The sequence below is a fragment of the Poecilia reticulata genome, chromosome 20 (genome assembly GCF_904066995.2).
Source record: "Poecilia reticulata chromosome 20, P_reticulata-male-v2, whole genome shotgun sequence".
NCBI classification, from domain to species: Eukaryota; Metazoa; Chordata; class Actinopteri; order Cyprinodontiformes; family Poeciliidae; genus Poecilia; species Poecilia reticulata.
The window spans coordinates 18,247,901-18,265,803 of NC_088849.1; the positions used below are offsets into that span (position 1 = coordinate 18,247,901).

General features: G+C 39.8%; 2 protein-coding genes across 6 annotated transcripts in view; both read left to right on the forward strand.

The window, feature by feature from the left end:
• The window catches only part of malrd1 (MAM and LDL receptor class A domain containing 1), a 45,753-nt gene extending 33,321 nt beyond the window's left edge, over positions 1 to 12,432 (forward strand). For 2 of the 5 annotated variants that reach the window (XM_081601646.1, XM_008396723.3), the window contains 10 exons: positions 895 to 1,052; positions 1,620 to 1,821; positions 2,349 to 2,627; positions 4,316 to 4,441; positions 5,864 to 5,930; positions 8,401 to 8,492; positions 8,612 to 8,708; positions 8,806 to 8,866; positions 10,096 to 10,203; positions 10,297 to 12,432. In XM_081601646.1, the coding sequence (XP_081457772.1) occupies positions 895 to 1,052; positions 1,620 to 1,821; positions 2,349 to 2,627; positions 4,316 to 4,441; positions 5,864 to 5,930; positions 8,401 to 8,492; positions 8,612 to 8,708; positions 8,806 to 8,866; positions 10,096 to 10,203; positions 10,297 to 10,398 (1,292 nt within the window). In that variant the 3' untranslated portion in view covers positions 10,399 to 12,432. Of the gene's footprint in view, positions 1 to 894; positions 1,053 to 1,619; positions 1,822 to 1,938; positions 2,628 to 4,315; positions 4,442 to 5,863; positions 5,931 to 8,400; positions 8,493 to 8,611; positions 8,709 to 8,805; positions 8,867 to 10,095; positions 10,204 to 10,296 lie in introns of those variants that run through there. The other 3 variants (XM_081601647.1, XM_008396724.3, XM_081601648.1) reach the window with 2 other exon arrangements.
• Positions 12,433 to 16,236: 3,804 nt separating this feature from the next.
• The window catches only part of plxdc2b (plexin domain containing 2b), a 98,181-nt gene continuing 96,514 nt past the window's right edge, over positions 16,237 to 17,903 (forward strand). Inside the window, exon 1 of the mRNA XM_081601301.1 lies at positions 16,237 to 16,762. Within this exon, the coding sequence (XP_081457427.1) occupies positions 16,675 to 16,762 (88 nt within the window). The 5' untranslated portion in view covers positions 16,237 to 16,674. The remainder of the gene's footprint in view (positions 16,763 to 17,903) is intronic.

Sequence of the window (17,903 nt, forward strand, 5' to 3'; positions counted from 1 at the left end):
TCATTCTCTCTTTTTCTCATCTCAGTGCTTTAGCTGACAACATCTGCAGGGACCTCTGGTTGATAAAAGAATACAATATTGTTTGCTGTTGTTTCTGGAAAGTTGTTTACTCCACTTCCATCAGCCACCGCCAGGCGTGGGAGGAAGCTCCTTAGCTTGCATGCTATGCTTCTCGTGGTTTAGAGGGAAATGTGAGGCTTCTTTATTGTGGTTCTTATACAGAAAGGTAAAATCGTTCTTGATTGCACAGATACTGTTTACTCGTTATATCACATCCTGTTTGTTTTACCTCCTGGACGATAAACCTGGAGACAAATCTGTTTCCAGTTGCAACTCTTAACACTTTAATCACCTTCTGCAGGCCAAACTGTTTTTATTGACTGTAAAGATGAATGTGCTCATTCATTGCTTGCTCCCTTCATTGCGGCACATCAGTAAAGTTGAAAACAAGGACAGCGATTGTGTGGTCTTCCTGTAGTCACATTATAAGCTGGATCAACACGTGTGCAGAGCTGATCTATGACAACAGTCTTTGGGTGTTTTTTTTTTTTTTTCTTTGTTTTGTTTTTGAGCCACAGGAGGATCAAGTGTTGTGGGCGGGAGAAGGGTTTGCTGTCCGCTGTGGGTTGTGATGACTTTAAATTCCTCCTAACTCATGTGGAAAACTCCCACTTTGTTCTGGCTTTGCACAGAGGCTGTTTCATCTCTCAGTGTAGCCGAGCTGAAGAAGCTCTCTGCAGTATTTGGCTGCAGGCATCACCATTTCACAGCAATCCTTTCCTGTCCAAACATACCCTGTTTTGTTGTCAGTGGAGCTGAAACAGGACGGCTTTTGTGAAATCTTTTAAGTCCTAGCTTACATGAATGTTACATTGATTGCATCTATCTCCGTAGATGGCGGTGGAAACTTTCTGTACATAGATTCAGCCACTCAGAGGGAGGGTGATGTTGCCAAGGTGACGACGACAACCCCATTTCCTGCCAGCATCGGTCTATGTCACCTGCGCTTTTGGTTCTTCATGTACGGCTCGCCCAGAATGGGAACTCTGAAGGTGATCCTGTCACCAAAAATTACTAAAAAAAATCTTTAATTTATCACAAATGTATGTTTTGTTTGATTGAAGCCAACTTTGCACATTGCTGTCTGCCAATTAGTGCATATTCACCGAAAAATGTTCAAATAAAGGCTTCAAGCAGCTCCACTTACAAACTTAATTAGTCACATTTGTCTTTTTCTGGACATATTTGTTAGCCAGATTATCTTCAAAAAATAAATATCTGAAAAAGAAGCCTTATTAGACCTTTGGAAAGCCAAGAAGATTTTGAAAGAAAGAATATGTCAGGGCATAAAGTAACCAGTTGAGAAGCAAAAAGGATATTGGAAATATAAAGGGAAACTACTATATCTGCAGATATGTGTTGAATCAGGAACATTTTGGAGACTAAGACACAACAAACACAAAGGGTCATTTGTTATATTATTACTGCTTTATATTATTAAAAGCATCAAGCTTCCTCCACCAACTAATAGGTTCTTCATCACATTGGGTTCTCTTTGATCAAATGTATTACCAATGTAGTACAATACATTTTTAACCTCATGTCCCCCAATACTTTAGGTTTATACCGTTGGACCTAATGGGACACCTTTGCTTATGTGGGCCACTACTGAAAGCCATGGAAACCAATGGACATATGCCAACGTCATCCTGTCTAACACGAAAGATTTCAGAGTGACCTTCCAGGCGGAGGTGGGTGGAGACATGTGGACGGACATCGCCCTGGACGATATCTCGTACACAGCAGAGTGTGTGGTCGGAGGTAAAAGATATTAAAGTTTTATTTGGCCTCTTTGCTCTCTCATTTTGCCTCTCCTGGTTTCTTCCGCTTCTACTACTGCCCTCATTTTTCATTTCCTCCCGTTTTCACCTTCTCCAGCTTCTCCCTTTCCCTTTGTGCTCTGACGTTCCACCCTCCATTCCTGGGTTTCCTCATAAACAAGGCGAACCCTCGGGGAGAGGGGGAGAGAGTCAGTGCAGCCTGTTGCCCTGTAGGTCCGTATAAATTCACTCTGGAGATCAGGTCATTGCTGAGAGCTAGCACAACTGGAGGAAAAGCAATTACATTTATATTGTGTTGTTTCCTCAGCCTCACCTCTCTGCTCACTCTTCACTTCTCTCAACTGACTTTCCAAAGACTTTGAAAACCTAAAGAAAAAAAAAAAATCCTGTTTCTGTTTCAAGCAGCCATCAGAGTTTCCCCAGGGAAGGATGTTTAATTTGTGTAAGCAAAAAAAAAAAATCAATAAAGTAGATTAAGTTTTACATTTACGTGTATCTCCATCCCAGGACCATTAACTCCTCAGCCTTTGACCTGTGACGCTGACCAGTTCCAGTGCACGCACTCGTTCCAGTGTATCCCAAAGACCTGGTGGTGTGACGGCTCTCCGGACTGCACGGATCAATCTGATGAAGAGCGCTGCCCGACTGCCCTGCCTGGAACCGTTCCTCCTCAGGGCGACTGTCCCGACGAGAATTTCCAGTGTTCGGACCTTCGGTGTCTCCCTGCCTTACTGCGCTGCGATGGAGTTTACGACTGCCCCAATGGAGAGGATGAGCACAGCTGCCGTGAGTTTATGGTCACGTTGTTATTTGGAAACATCTACTGCAGTTCTTTAAGACATTTTGTGATAATTAATGTTTGCAGGGGGGAAATAAATATGAAAAAAAGATTCATTTATTTGCGAATTATTTAATAATCTCTTGAATTTCTTTTCTACAAAGGGGTAGTTCTAACAAATTCAATATTTTCTTGAAAACTCATTGTCAGTTTTTCACAATAAGAGTTGCATGTTTAAAACGTCTTCTTAATCTACATTACACTGGATGGATTCATGTCAAACTGTATTGCAATGTCAAGTAGACATGGGCGGTTTACCTATGTCAAGATTTTGAACAGCAACGATTTTAAATGTGCTAAAATTGTTTGCCTTGTTGTTGTTTTGGTTAAAAATCCTTTTAATAAGATTACTGAGAAAGTGCCAGAGCAACCAGTCTGTTCACATGATAGAGTAAGCTGATGATTTCTCTTTCAAACTGTTGCTGCAGACTGCTGGTGAGCTGGCTGAATGAAGAGCGCCACACTTTTTGCACCTTTACGAAAACTAATATTAAATTCAGCGGATGTTAGTTTCATGTTTCAGCTTCAGTTTATGCCATCAGAATTAAAATCCGTTAATGTTTCTTTTATTTTTGGATCAGAAGTAATTAGTCTATGTTCAACATCTGCATGTAAAATTTCTGTAAATACTATGAATCTGTTGTATTTTTGTTACTGTGAGAATTTAATACCAGCTACAGAGTCCAGCCTCTGAAAAAAAGGCTTTCTGGGAAACATTAAACTGTTAATTATTTATTTTGCACAAATGAAAACATGATATAAAAACCATTAGACAGACCAAACCTTTGGCTGTAACTATAAATAATTTCCTTTTTATATAAAAAAAAATTCAATGTTTATACGTTTTCAGAATAATAATTTTATACCCACCATGCATGTTGAGAGATGAAAAGAAAATCAGAAACTCAGAAAAACTGATATACATGCATATGTTGCGTCAGATCTCACTATGTTAAAGTGTGTGTGCATGAATGAAGAGCAGTTATTAGACTATTATGATTAGTTTGACCAACTTTATTACTTTGTCATGGAAAGAAACAGACTCTACAGAACAAAAAGTTATGACAGCAACAATTGTAGATAACGCATATTGGAAGAAACAGCAAGGTCAGGAAAAATGGCCACTATGCTCCCCAGCAGCTTAGTTTAAGCGAATCTACCTAAAAAAAAAAAAAGAAAGAAAGCTTTCAGCCTAATCTGGAGAAACCTAAGAAGTGAATGATGTGACTCCCTCTCTGCTTTTAAAAATGCCAGGACCCACCAGCAAACCCGCAGTCTGGGAAAAACAAAAAACGAGTTCATAAATCTCCAGCACAAGGTGGAGCTTGGTGATTCAGACCTCTAAATGTACAAACGAAGAATTTAAAATTCCACTCAGAAATCAGCAGAGAGAGAAGTTAGAAGTGGAGAAATATGAGCTCTCCTTTAGATTTTTATAAAAATAAAAAAACGCTCACTGCGTCTTCTGAAGGCTTTTCACAATACTATCAGTCTCAATTGCTGAACAAAATACAGAAGTAAACAAAAGAACTGCCAGCAGATTGGATTCAGTGATTAGAAACATTGACTTTTACTGCCCCAGTTTCTTTCTTTCTGTTCAGTTCATTCTTCTCGTGTGTCATCATCTTTTCACCAGCGTTGCTGCAGTGTGAGCCGGGAGAGCTCGTGTGCGAGAGTTGGCCCGGTTGCGTCCCGCTTCACATGCGCTGCGACCGCTCCGCCGACTGTCAGCCGTTCCACTCAGACGAGTCCAGCTGCCATGGTAACGTGCTTTCTTTTAGCTGTTAATTGCCTCTACGACGTCCCGTCATGTCACAGGTTGCATCAACTGTGAAATTATAATGACCTCACTTCTGCCTGTACACACTCAAGGTGGAAATGACTGCATTAGCCGTGCATTTCTTTTGCCGATCTTTTCTGAAGTCTGCAATTATATAAGTGGTTTTATTTATTTATTTATTTATTTTTTCATTAACTTCTTTTCGAGCTTTGATGTCAGTCTTTACACATTTTCTTAAAACATTTCATCATCTTCGTTGAGACAGATCACACACCTATGTTCTGTTTGTGTCCATACACTCATGGGGCGTCCATCACTTTCAATTTAAATGCTGCTAAAACTTCATTCATGCCTGCTTACTTCAAACCTGCAGCTTTGCAAAGATTTTAATGTACAGCATACATTCAGTGTCGCAGATTATTTGAGAATTCACCAAAACTTGTAATGTTAGCAATTAAAATGTATTAATCTAGTCTAGTTTAATTTAATCTAATCTAAAGTCTAGCTGCAGTAACTCTTTTGTCATATATCAAAGAGAAATTACATGTGGAAATTTTCGACTGAAAACTAAACACTTTCAACCATCTGAGACTTGGCAAATGTCCAGGGTTCATCCCTTATTCTTCTATATTTCTTATTTTAAGTTGATTTTAGTCTTTTAAAATGGCCCTACATTATGCTTCTACAGACTTATGAAGAGTTTTTTTATTTATCTTTGTGTTTGCAGTGCTGTACCTGAGTTATTTCAGAGCGCTGGTTAAGCCTTATAACACTGGCAAATAAATCAGTCACCAACAAAAACAAAATTGAAGTGATGAAGCAGTTTTTGACAGCACAAGTTTTCAGATTGTTTGTGCAAAGAATAATCTTCATAGATTATATCTAGTTTTCATATGATTAATAATCTAGGAGCATCCAGAGCAATCAGAAATCACTTGATTTTTTTTTTTTAAATCTAAATCCAGCTCTTCTGTGCAAAGGCGTAAATCCCACCTGATTATTGGGGAGGGGGACCATAAACAGGGAAAAATTCATCCTTATTTTTTTTCTTAGCGAAATGGCAGATTTACTTCATTCTTTGTCTCTATTGCCTTTTTATATTGATATTGTTTAAGCACAAAGGTATGTTTTATGATTTCTTTGGGGGGACCATTCTGGATTTTTCCAAATTGGGGCGGGGGGATCCCCTCGACCCCCTCGGGATTTACGCCCATGTTTCTGTGTGCCATGAAGACCAAGGAACACAGCTGTTAGGTCAAGGAGAAAGTTGTGCATAATTTTAAAGCTGTGTTAAGGTATTAAACGTTTTTGAACATCTAGTAAAGTTATTCAGGACAGACATCAACAATCGCAGCATATTTTGCTTGTTTATATTTGCAAATGTGAATTTGCTTTGTTTTGCAGAGTGCCCTCCAATGTACTGCCAGGATCACGGTTCATGCCGTCTTGAGGAAAACGGACCTCTGTGCTTGTAAGATGCAGGCTGATGCACAAAAGTCTACAGATATGCATTGTTTTTGTTCGTTCCTTTGTCTCCACTACCCTTTATCTTTTTGTTTCAAAAATGAAAATCCTGACAACCTTTACTTAAAAAACAAGACATGCTCTGTGCTTATCCCTTTTGATTAAACGTAGAGCTTCTGCATAACGTTTCCTGGGAATCACTTCTTCCAGTAATACAAACCACAAAAAAAAAAAAGCTGTGCATTAGAATGATGTCCTTCCATTTCAGCTTTTACCTTTCAAAAAGCACGTTTGCTTGAATGATGCGCCATTCTCTTTGTTGGAGTTTCCTTCTTTTCATTATAATTAAGCTCATGAATGGAGTTTCTCTGCATCAGCAGCTTGGAATGTCAGCGCTGAGCGATTTCACTATGAAGGTAGGAAAGCTGTTATGGGACTCGCTGCAGAATCTGCTAACATCATTATGCATAAGTGAATTCTCTCTGAGATGTTCACATTTCTCATTTCTCTGCAAAAACAAAAAGATGAGTTCTGCAGCAGGTCCTTAAAAAAGCACAGAAATGGACCTGAACCAGCAAACGCGACAGCGTTTCTTGAAAAAGTATTTCTTGCTTCTACTTATAGAAATCAATGGACAAAATTTAAAAAAAATCTTTTTTTGTCAGAAGGTTCCTGCTTTTCTGTTTTACAGTAGAAATTTAGTTTGTATTTTCTTCATCTATTTTCTTTGTAGTTCACACATTTTCATAATTTTCTCACTACATTGGACCCATATTGGCACATTTATACAGCTATGTAAAAAGTATTACATTTTAGTATTATAATCAAACAGTGAGAAAATAGAATACTTCTATTTAATCTTGAGAACAGATTTATTTTGAGTCTGAACTATTTCTGTTTTGATCTGATTTGTTTTAGATCATTACCCTGAATCACCTAGCAACAACTCATTTTTAGTCAAATTGCAGGCTTACAAATTAATAATCACAAAAAAATCCTTGTATGTACTACAGAAGATACTTTTCTTTTATATGAATTGCCAGGGTAGAACTAACCTTGACAATTCCCACACATAATTATTTCCTAATGTGGGGCCATTATTCCACACATTTTTTTCCCTGCAGTTTTCAGTATTAAATTAGTCTATGGCAATAAAAGAGGCTGTTAGAATAAGGTGTTTTATACATGAACGATAGAGGAATTTACATTTTAAACTGAATTAACTGTGGATTGTCTGGATCAGACCACCCTGAATTTTGGTCTGCAGCCATTTTGCTTTCCAACCAACTCCCCACTCCGTGTTAAGAAAAAAAACTCATAAAGTGTTGATCACCAAAGCTTCTTTCTTATTAAAGGTTTCTGTTTCTTTTTTTTTTTTTGTCCCACATTTTCCACCGCCTTCCATTAATTTGTAAGAGGAAGTTACTGCCGACATCCACTGCTCAGTGTTTGGAGCCCATGAAGCTTTTCCAGCGTGCAAGACGGCAGTGCAGCAGATCCCAAGCCCAGCGCTGGGAGGACACCTCAGGCTCACTGTTGGCATCAGGTTCCTCCAGGGAACCGGGCCAGGAACGGCCCACTGTCACACAATCTGGATGCTGACTCCCTCTGAATGATAATGCCACTGTCTGTCTTCGCTGGAAGCTGTGTGTTTCCCATTACAGGGTCAAATATCAAGATGATACTGAACAGATGCTGACTTGGAGCTGAGTCTCTGTTCGGGAGAGGAAGAGCTCACTCGGTTTCCCAGACATGCACCAGGCCAGGCCGGCCAAACTATTTCCAGAGTTTCCGAGCTGGACGTCCAGCAGATATTTCTCACACCACTTTTAGAAAGGGAAATGGCTCGACAGACAATATGCACTCAGATGCTTTGTGTGCTGTACTGTATTAGAATATTACATAAACAAGCAATCCTATTGCAATCTTTTCTATCATACTTTGCCCTTATTCCCATGTTTCTGAGGCAGAGGGTGAACCTTTTCTGACCCTTAAAAATGAGATTTATTTAATACCTTGATCTGGACCTTTAACATTTGGGATTTTATTTGGATATCACTCGTTTGTAGTTGTTTTACCACACGAACGGATTACAACAAACTGCTGTGAAATTTACAGATGCCAATTCAGTTTTACAGCAAAGTTGTGGTGGTAACTGGTGCCAGTATTCATAGTGGATGAAATTTTCACCATGCATGCTTTAAGACAAAATCTATGCAAAATTCAACTAATTTATCTGAACTATACTAGAAGGGCTTTTGGCAAACAAACAAACTGACAAAGTTTTGTTCTTTTGTGTTTTTAATTTCAAAGGAAGCATTTTTCTCTTTAACCGATACAAAATATTTTGTGTTTATGTTCCTTTACTTTATTGGAAGATTCTACGTTTGGTTTTTTTTTTGCATGCCAAAATAAAGCATGTGATTCCTGCATCCCTTTAAACACACGTGTGGTCACCTCTTTGTGTTTGACTGCAGGTGTGAGCCGGGATGGTCGGGCAATCGCTGCCATGTGAAGGAGAAACCGTCCCTCACCACCTCATCACCAACTGTCCAAGCCACGCAGCTTGGTAATAAAGATGCACGCCTCTTGAAACCTCCTGCATTAAACCGTCTCATCTACATCTGCATCCTTGAAGCTAATAACTCCTCAGTTAACGACAGGATCGAACGTGTCCCTCTTGTCTAGATTCGGTTTACGCTGGCATCGGCATCGGCCTGGTGCTGCTCTTAGCTGGACTCGCCGTGTGCTTTCTTGCCCTGTGCAAGAAAAAATGTGGCTTTGTGTGAGTCCTGGTTTTTCTGTTTCTATATGTATATATATATATATAAGATCCCGGTTCTGTTAAATAAAGTCATGAGCATGTTTTACTGGATCCACAGAAAAGCTGACCCAATGAAATACGGCGTGATGGATAATCCGAGCTTTGACTGGAGAGCAGAGGTCAGTGCACAGAAATGTCCAATCAATCACCGGTGGAGTCATTTTGGGTTTCTTAGCTGCACAAAATTCATTTTTCCACCATTTGGTCCCACACTTATTCAATAAGTGGAGCCAACATGAGAGGAGGTCAGAAGGTGATCGCCAAGCCTTTTTGCTTGATTAGGTTTTTGATTTAGGATTATTGATTTAGCCTCTCATGAGTGCCTCTGCAGTGTTTAGGGGCTGCTCAATACACACTCTGCGACACATGTAGGACCATAAACAACCAGTGTGATCAGCTGCCAAACCAAAAGACACAAAGCCTTTTGGGTAGCAGCGTTTGCTCGAACAAAAAGGGTTTTATTCTCACACAGATGTTGCTATTATTGTTCTCCGACTGCACGCCTTGTTCCCTGCAGTTTTAATCTCAATAGTCATTCCTTGCCGTCATAAAAAGCACCACACACACACACACAGGAGACGATACGATCACAGCCGTTCCGTTGCTGTAATGGCTGATGTGTGACTTTGGAGGATTCATATGAGCGGATCAGGAGAAGAAAACAAGTGCATTATGTGTTCAAACACGTAGAAAGTCATTTTTATCTGGTTACCGAGTCAAATAAGAACACTAGAAAGGACTTGGAGCGCCTCAACTGTAATGACATTTAATGTGGTCATTATAGAATAATAGACTGTGCTGTGTCTTTTTCCTGATGTGTCTCATAAAACCTTTTAAGTAACACAAACATCCATAAGAGAAGTAATAACTCTCCGGTGTGGAGAGGGCTGCTCTGTCTATCCATCTTCAGGTTTTTTCCATAGCATTTTAAAATTAATTCAGAGAAATATCAATCAAAAACACACATATATATATATGTATATAAAAATGTGTTGCTTAATAACAAATGTGCAGCTCGTTGTCCAGCAATTTGATTCAGCACAGACACAAATACATTATAAAGCAGTTCTGCTTTGTGCATTAATACTGACATTGTCAGCGTCCCTCTGCTGCCACCCTACCACTGAGGATGCAGCTATTATTAGAGTGTGAGTCTCAACTCATATCTCTGCCACTTCAGCACTTGTTTTGCCGAGCGCTGGAAGATAGTAGACGATGAAACGTTTTTATTGAGGTTAGGGATGTAATTATAAACGCCCGACTGCATAACAGGTCAGTCCGGTCACTTCCCCTTATCCAAGTGCTCTCGCACATTATGGCTCATCTAATCTTTTTTTGTTGTTCTCAGAATCCATCAGAGGACAAAAGTCCAGACAGCGGCCCATCCATTAACCCCAAAACGAGTGAGGGTCTTGGGTTTCCTATCAGCGTCTACCCCTGGAGAAGAGAGGTGGAGGTGAGTTGTGTCCGCCTCGGCTTTTGACCTCCGACTGTGCGTATACGTGTCTGTAATGTGATCCTCGTCTCTTCTTTCTGCATTTATCTGCAGCAGGGTTCAAACTGGAAAGACGCCAAGCTATCCTTCTCCAACCCAATGTACAATTACCCCGGTGACATTAATGGCCCTGGCAACAGAAGCTCAGAAGAATAAAATCGATAAAACTTGATGGATTGTTTTTTGGCATGTTTCCATGACGTTAAAACACATCGGTAATCTGAAAAATAGCGAGAGAAAAAACAACTTATGCATATTGTGTAGATATGAACTTTTGGGAAAATTGTGAAGATAATCTTTGAAATGTTAGTTCTTTATGTCGCTGTTGTAAATGTTTTTTGTTTTTTTTTGATCAAGTATTACATAAAAAACAACCCAAAAATAAAAATAACGTCACCAGAGAAAAGAAAAAAATATGATGCAACTTTTGCAACAAGTGTTAAGTCATTCCTACAGAAGTCTCACTTTAGAGCATTATTTGGCTGCCCTCTTGATCTAAAATAAATGTTATATTTAAAGTTTATATAGCTGTAGACAACATTCAGAGTAAACGCCCTATTTACAGTATTACAGAGCCTCCGAAGTCTGCACAGACTTCATTTTATTCTTGTGATGACAACAATGAGAGCATATTTTGAACTGAAGCAAAATAAAAACATAACTGTGAAGAGTTAGGGAGGGATACCGTCCGTCCATCTGTCCATCCCGTTTTATGAAAATGTCTTTTGTTTCAACTACAGATTCAAGTCTTTTGATGTATGCTTTCACCATCTGTGCACATCAAGAGACTAAAACTGTAACAACTAAAATACTTATAAAACAATATATCCGCCCCCCCCATCTACTTTTGCACTATTTTGTGTCAGTGGGTCACATGAAATCCCCCCAAAATACTTTGAGGTGGATTTTACAGAATTTTCAGTCAGATTACACTTCAGCAATGAAGAATAGGTTTTATTTTAAGGCTTTTTACACAAACGCATTTATGCCTATTGAAGTGCATCAATAACTTATTTCTGCCTCAAGAAATAAGAAGATGCCGCCACCATAGATTCCAGGTTGCCTTTTAGTTCCACAATAAGAGAAGCTGATAGGATCAGTCATTTTTGTCAGATTCTCCATCACAGCAGAGTCTCTGTTGAGTGTGTAAGTGCAGTACATATTTGATGTCCACCGGTTTGATAAAAATGAACAATGTCAGGCCGCCGAAATGAAAAATACAATCCAGTGAAAGAAATTTGCTGCCAAGCTCAGCCACCGAAAAGCAACAGCTCAGCCTTTTTGCAGTCTCTCCATCGTTTTTTTTCCCCCTTCCACCACACAACAATCAAACATGCACACACAAACATTAGAGCCTTCCACTTGTCATGCACAGCAGCTGGCCGAAAACCTGCAGCAATCGGTGCGCCTGACCTGGGAAAACTCTCTCTGGTAGCTTCGTTATTCGTGCAGCTGAATGGCTCAGAGAGGAGCCACTGCGTGCCACGAGCTTTTGTTTCTGAAGCAACATCAGTCAGCTTTTTCCCCTTTGAAGCTATTGTGACAGTTGTGCTCACCACCAGGCTCAGTCCAGCCAAAAGGTCACCGTGTTTTTTTTGTGTATGTCGCCGTTCAGAGACGTCTCTGTAATAAAAGTGCTCCCGTAAAGTTCATCTGCGAGAGCCTTTAGGGACTTTTATTTGAAAATAAGAGTTGACTTTTGTATTTGTTAACAAGCTTCCACTTAGTGCTGTCTTGGTTGAGTACAGTAAGGGTTCCCACTGGACTGAGGAGCAGCCCAGCATTTTATTTTTTTTAATCTTTTTTAGTGTGAGTGCATGACAAAATGACTGATTCACCTCTGTTTTAACTGAGCATGACGCTCTTTGCTGACTGTCTACTAGAGTTTCCAGCTCATTGATTCGGCAAAAGACAGAAGAAGACGACCAGTGAGCCGTTTCTGATTAAACGTGCAGTGATTCTGGAGGCTGCAAAAGGGTTCAAAAAGACTCCGTTTAGTTTGGTGCCTTTGAGCGGCTAAATATTTTTTTTCCGTTGGCTTGCAAATGTTGCAGTAGACTTAGAAAAATTCTCAAGTTTTAACAATTTACGCTTCCTTTTCTGTTCAACAGATACATTGGCCATTATAACTGACTATTATGACTGCTGAATGCTGATATTTCTATTTGATTAATAAAGGACTGCTTTTCAGAGGTGTTTTTGTACTGGTGAATGACTCTGCTACAGATACACCACCTCCCCAAAGTATAGGGTCACCTCAGTGAACTCCAGCTGTGATAGGATGCCACCTGTGCTATGAGTCAGGTTGTAAACTCTCTTTCCCTCCTGCTTATTCCACAGTCAGCTGTCAGAGGAAGGAATCTGGGAACATTTTATGCAGTGGGGTCACATAAAATCAGAGTGGGGTCAGAGGAAGCTGGGGGGCATCTTTCAGTGGAGTCAACAGCTGTGGACGTCCAGACTTCCTGTGGCTGTCAGGTTAGCTCAAGAACGGAGCAAAGACAGCTTTATGGATATCCAAGGTTGGGTGTGGCTCCTTAGTTCCAGTAAAAGAAAGGATACAAAGTCATTTTGGACAATTTCATGCTTCCAATATTGAGGGAACGGTTTCGTGATTACCTGTTCCTGTCCCAACATGACTGTAAACAACAAGCATCCTTTCATAGCCCTTGTTTGAGGAATGGAATGTGATTACAGCTCATGTGTAAAGGCAAGTATCTCAATGACTTTGACAAATATTGTGTTAAATATTGTTTGCCAGTCTGGTTCAGGGGTTTACAGCCTGTATCTCTTTGGCTTGAGATGATAAACAGCCGAGGAGTGTTTTAATACCAAGCTAAAAAAAAAAAAGTCTAGATTCGTTTTTCTGCATAGATTTCCCACAATAGAATTAAACTAGTGACTTGCTTAAAATTCCCCAAATTCTTTTTCTACTAAGTTAAAATGCATGTGACTTTTAAAGTTCCTACTCCGTGAAAATAAAATACAAGGAAATACACTTATTCTGTTTGTTTGTCTTTATTCTAAAACCTAAAAATAGAAATAAAACCATGGCTCTCTCTCATACTTAGATGTGGGCTTTCCGAATGAGCCGTAAGAGTGAGATTCTTTAAAAAGAAAACATTTATCCGAGGGATAGAAAGGTTAGGGTTTATAAATGCAAAATAAAATCATTCTATTAATTTCTGATGGTACATTTCTTAAGGATCCAATGATTTTATCTTTGCTATGGTGTGACTCAGTAAACATCAGATCAAAACGTGAATTGGCGGATTTGACATCATCGTGGAACTTCCCCTCTATCTGTAAATCTTTAGGTTTGGCAGAATATCTAATTTTCTTTGATACATTTTTGTCATCCCTCCATACACATTCAGTTGACTAATGAAACCAGTAACCCGGCAGCTGGTATCATGTGACACTGAGGAAAAGCGCAAACGGCGCCATAAAGAGCTCGTTTATTAGCCTTCGTCCATGACGTTCTCTTACACAGAGTCCAGTTCTACTAAGCAAACCTGTGCAGCACAGTTTCCACTGAGGGAGAAACAAAATGTTTTCAGCTCCCGTTAATGTCACTTGAAGGGCAATAATGTGAAATGGTCTAATGGAAAGATGAAGACAGAGTGTAACTTGTTTCCCCTGAAGTTTTTCTCTTTTTTTCTCTCTTTCTGTGGTTTCTGACTGGCACATGGCTTCTTTGTTCTCTGTTTATTAACTGGTCGATCGTTAAAAAACACTTCGGTGACAAAACTCAGCTAGTTGGATTTGACTCAGTGGAAAGTGTTTCACCTGCCAGCGCCATCCGACCCAAAGAACCTGACTTTTCAGTAATGACGTCCAGAATGTCTTGAGGCTTTTTAAATTCCCCTCCTCCAGGGAGACTAGAGTGCTGTTAGATCTGCAGCCAAGCTAAAGTTCACTCTATCTGTGAGTGATTGTGCTTAATGCTGGAGCTGGAAGGGTGTAAGGACAACTTCCATCCAGAGAAGCAGAATGCTTCATCACCCACAGCCTCAGCTCTTTCTGTAAGAGCTCTGCAACAATTTCACAAAGAGCTTGAGCCTCTGGGGATCAAAAAAAGTAAATGATACGTTCAGTTTTGCAGTTTTGGCCCTTGCTCACATGCTTTCTGTTCACCCTGTTGGGATTTTTTTGTTTCCCATGTTTCCTGTCATGAGTCATGCTGCTCCTCTTGTCCCTGCTGATTAGCTCATTGCTCTCACCTGTGCTTCTGCTTCTCCTGCTGGCTGTTTATTGCTAATGGCTCTTACCTGTGCTGCAGTCTATGCAAAGTCCTGCCATGCAGACTTTGTCTTCCTCCTTGACGAAGACTTTGCCTGATCCATGTGTGAATTCCTGATGTGCACCTGCCCTGTTTTCTGTCTCCTGACTACTGCCAGTTCCCTAGCTGTTCTGTGAGTTTCTCTGCTTTTTTGCTGTGCGCTTTGCTTCATGTACAAAGACGTCGATTACTGCCTTGCTCATTCTGGATCTCTTCTTCCTACCTGGACTGTTTACCCAACCTCTAATCCTACAGTATCTAATAAAAAGGTCATTAACTTTCCAATAATCAAACCAGATCAGAGAGGTGATCTGGAATTTCTGCTTTCCATAGTTGTTGTTTTGTTTTTCCCTCATTTGGTTTCCATCCTGTAGAGTTCCTTTCTCTACAGGGAACTCCACAGGTTATCCCCTATGGCCCTGCAGATAAAACACATGTGGTAAATGGACACTTTGTTCTTTCTCACTATCTAAACCCAAAGGTTTCAAGCCTCTGCAGAGGAAATCCTTGGAAGCCACTTCTGCTGTGGAAACCTTTTCGCTCATTGGTCACTCATCTTTCTGTCACTTCTGCAAGTCTGACGTGAAAGTTGTTCCCTAGAAGCACCCACCGTCCGTGTATTTCCAGGCAGTTTGTTTTTTCGTTTGAAATGAAAAATGAAAAAAATGAAAATACTCGTTTTTTTTCGCAGTAAAGAAGCTGCAGTGACATACAAAACAACCACATGCAGTATAAAATTTACTTCTGTTTTATGATAAGAAATTTTTGGCTTAATTGTTTTTTAAGATGTTTCCATTGTGGTGACGTTCCACAGTAGAGTCTGAATTGGGACAAACGTGGTCAAAGTTATTGTCCTGTGCAGACTTCCTGCTAAGCAATGAAGAGGACTTGTGTGTCGTCTCATGTGACAGGAAAGCACCAAATGATGGTGAGAAGTTTTTAATGTCTGGCACTGGACATTAACAACATTTTATGTCTTTTGACTTCATGAGGACCAACTTGCTTATGTACAAAGTGGTTAAAAATTATGCACAGACTTTTTCTCTTGCTTTGTTGTCACACACTTAAATGATCCAGAACATCAAACTAGCCAGCATGACATGTGGAAATTGAAAAACATATGAGAAACAAAGTTATCTATATCTAGCAGCAAGGAAAAGATTATAAAATCTTTTACATTTGATACTTTTTTTATATTTCAGTGATTCTAAATATTTTGTGTATATTTTATTCAAATTTTGTGATTTATCCATAGGACCTGTTTTGTCCCTATTCTCAAGAATCACTGATAATATAAAAAATATATATCACCGTTTCCTCCAATTGTGTTTCACCCAGGAAACGGACATTTCAAGCATGTTTTTAATGCAAAATCTTTTGCACCTGAAGAGGGCGCTCTAACTAACCTGTCACTGTGCAAAAGGTGAAAGATGAGACATTTCATTATAAAAACTAGCACCAAAATTAGAACAAGAACCATGAAAAACATATATTCCTTCTTTAATGGCACCCACTCATATTAAAACTCTTTAAACAGGTGTAGCCCCGTTAAAGAAGAATCTGTCTCCAATAATTCTAAATTTGTTTGGGGAAAATTAAGCGTCCTGGAAAAAAAAAAAAAAAAAAAAAAAAAAAAGCAGATGCTTGTCTCATTTTTTGCGGGTTCGAAGGTGGATGGAAGCCATTGGTTCTGGGGAGCTGATGACGGTGAGAGCGCACCGTGTTCTCCGAGCGCCTTCTTCAGCTTCTTTCTGCACCCAGCAGCTGGGACCACAGCACCATGTGGAGCTGAGCTGCATTTCTCTTGTCTCTCTCTCTCTCTCTTTCTTTTTTTTTTACGCTTTAAACTCTCTTTTTCCCCAGACATCATCAGCTCTGGTTCATTTCAGAGCGCGTCCCAGGAGCGCGCAGAGCGGCGCACATTTGGAGACGAGGGGGGAAAAAAAAAACAAAAAAAAACAATCAGTGCTCAGTGCAGCGCAGGCAGGTCTTTGCTCTTTTAAAAAGCAGCAGGGACGGCTGGCTGCTGGAGAGTTTGGCGCTGTCGGTGCAGGAGCTGAAGACGGACTCCGCTGGTGGTGGTGGTGGTGGTGGAGGAAAGCAAGAATTAAAAAAACAGCGAAATAAAGAGAGAGAGAGAGAACTTGGATATGGCTGCTGTGAAGACGTTCAACCTTCTCGCTGGAGTTGTTTGGTTGTTGCTCTGTGTGTGGAATATCCGAGCGGACATCGGCGACGGTAAGAACCCCTCAGCCTGTACTCGGACCTGCGTGTGAGGACCAGAGCTTGTCCGTAACGAAAATGCAACAAAGCTGGTGGAGAGTGGATGTGTTGTGCAGCAGAGACCCGCTTGTTTGTCAGACTCCTAACAACATGTGTGCAGGAAAGATTCCCTCAGGCTGTTGTTGCTTCAGTTTTAGGACTCAATAGATCATTAAACTAAAAAAAACAAAAAAAACAAAAAGGCTTTCATGACCCAACTTTAAGCACTTTTTTTTTTAAAGATCATGCTAATTTTATAACCACTATATAATTTAATTTAGTCAGCATGCACAACATTTAGTCGGACTGGATGAGATGTATGATTTGTTTAGGAGTATGGGTGGTTGCCCTGGACGGCATTAGAAATGGGATGGCTCAAATTTATATTGTGGTTATGGATACAGTGTATTTTTCTCTCCCCAAAATGTTCATTTCCTGCATTTTGATTTATCAAAGGGTCTGCAGAAGGTGGTCCTTCAGTAGCAGTTCTTATTTATTTAAATCATATACTGCCATTACTGACAGCAGCTAACTTGCAAAGTTTGCAAACGTTGCTGCCATTGAATCTTCCACAAAACCGTACCTTGTTTGTGAATGTTTGGTGGTACCAAATTTCCCAGTAAGATGTGGCTAAAGGCATTGACAAGTTAACTAGTGTTTTACCCTTTGTGTGGAGCTACATAAATGTCCCAATATCAAATCAGCAGATTTAACATAACACATAACGCTTGTTTTCTAGATGTTTTACCGTGCATCTACAGATACTAAAGTTATTTAATGATTAAACAAGTTTGACAGTTTTCTGGTCTGGGTGTGGCTGCTTAAACAACCACGAGATGCTGTGAATCCCTGTTGACTCATGATTTAATAAGAGATGCAATTACTTTTTCAACTGAATTCCAGGTAGGATTTCAGTTACCTTTGTCTAAAGGTAACTGAGTAAATGAAGTCAGCTTTCAAATGTATTCAAGTTCATTTTTGTTTCTGCTTTTTATTTTTGTTGCTGATAATCTCAAATATCACCACACCAGTAATCTGTAAGCAACAAATGCCTAAAGTGCTGTAGAAAAAGCATCGCCTATTTGCAACTTCTCACACATCAGGGGGGAAAAAAAAC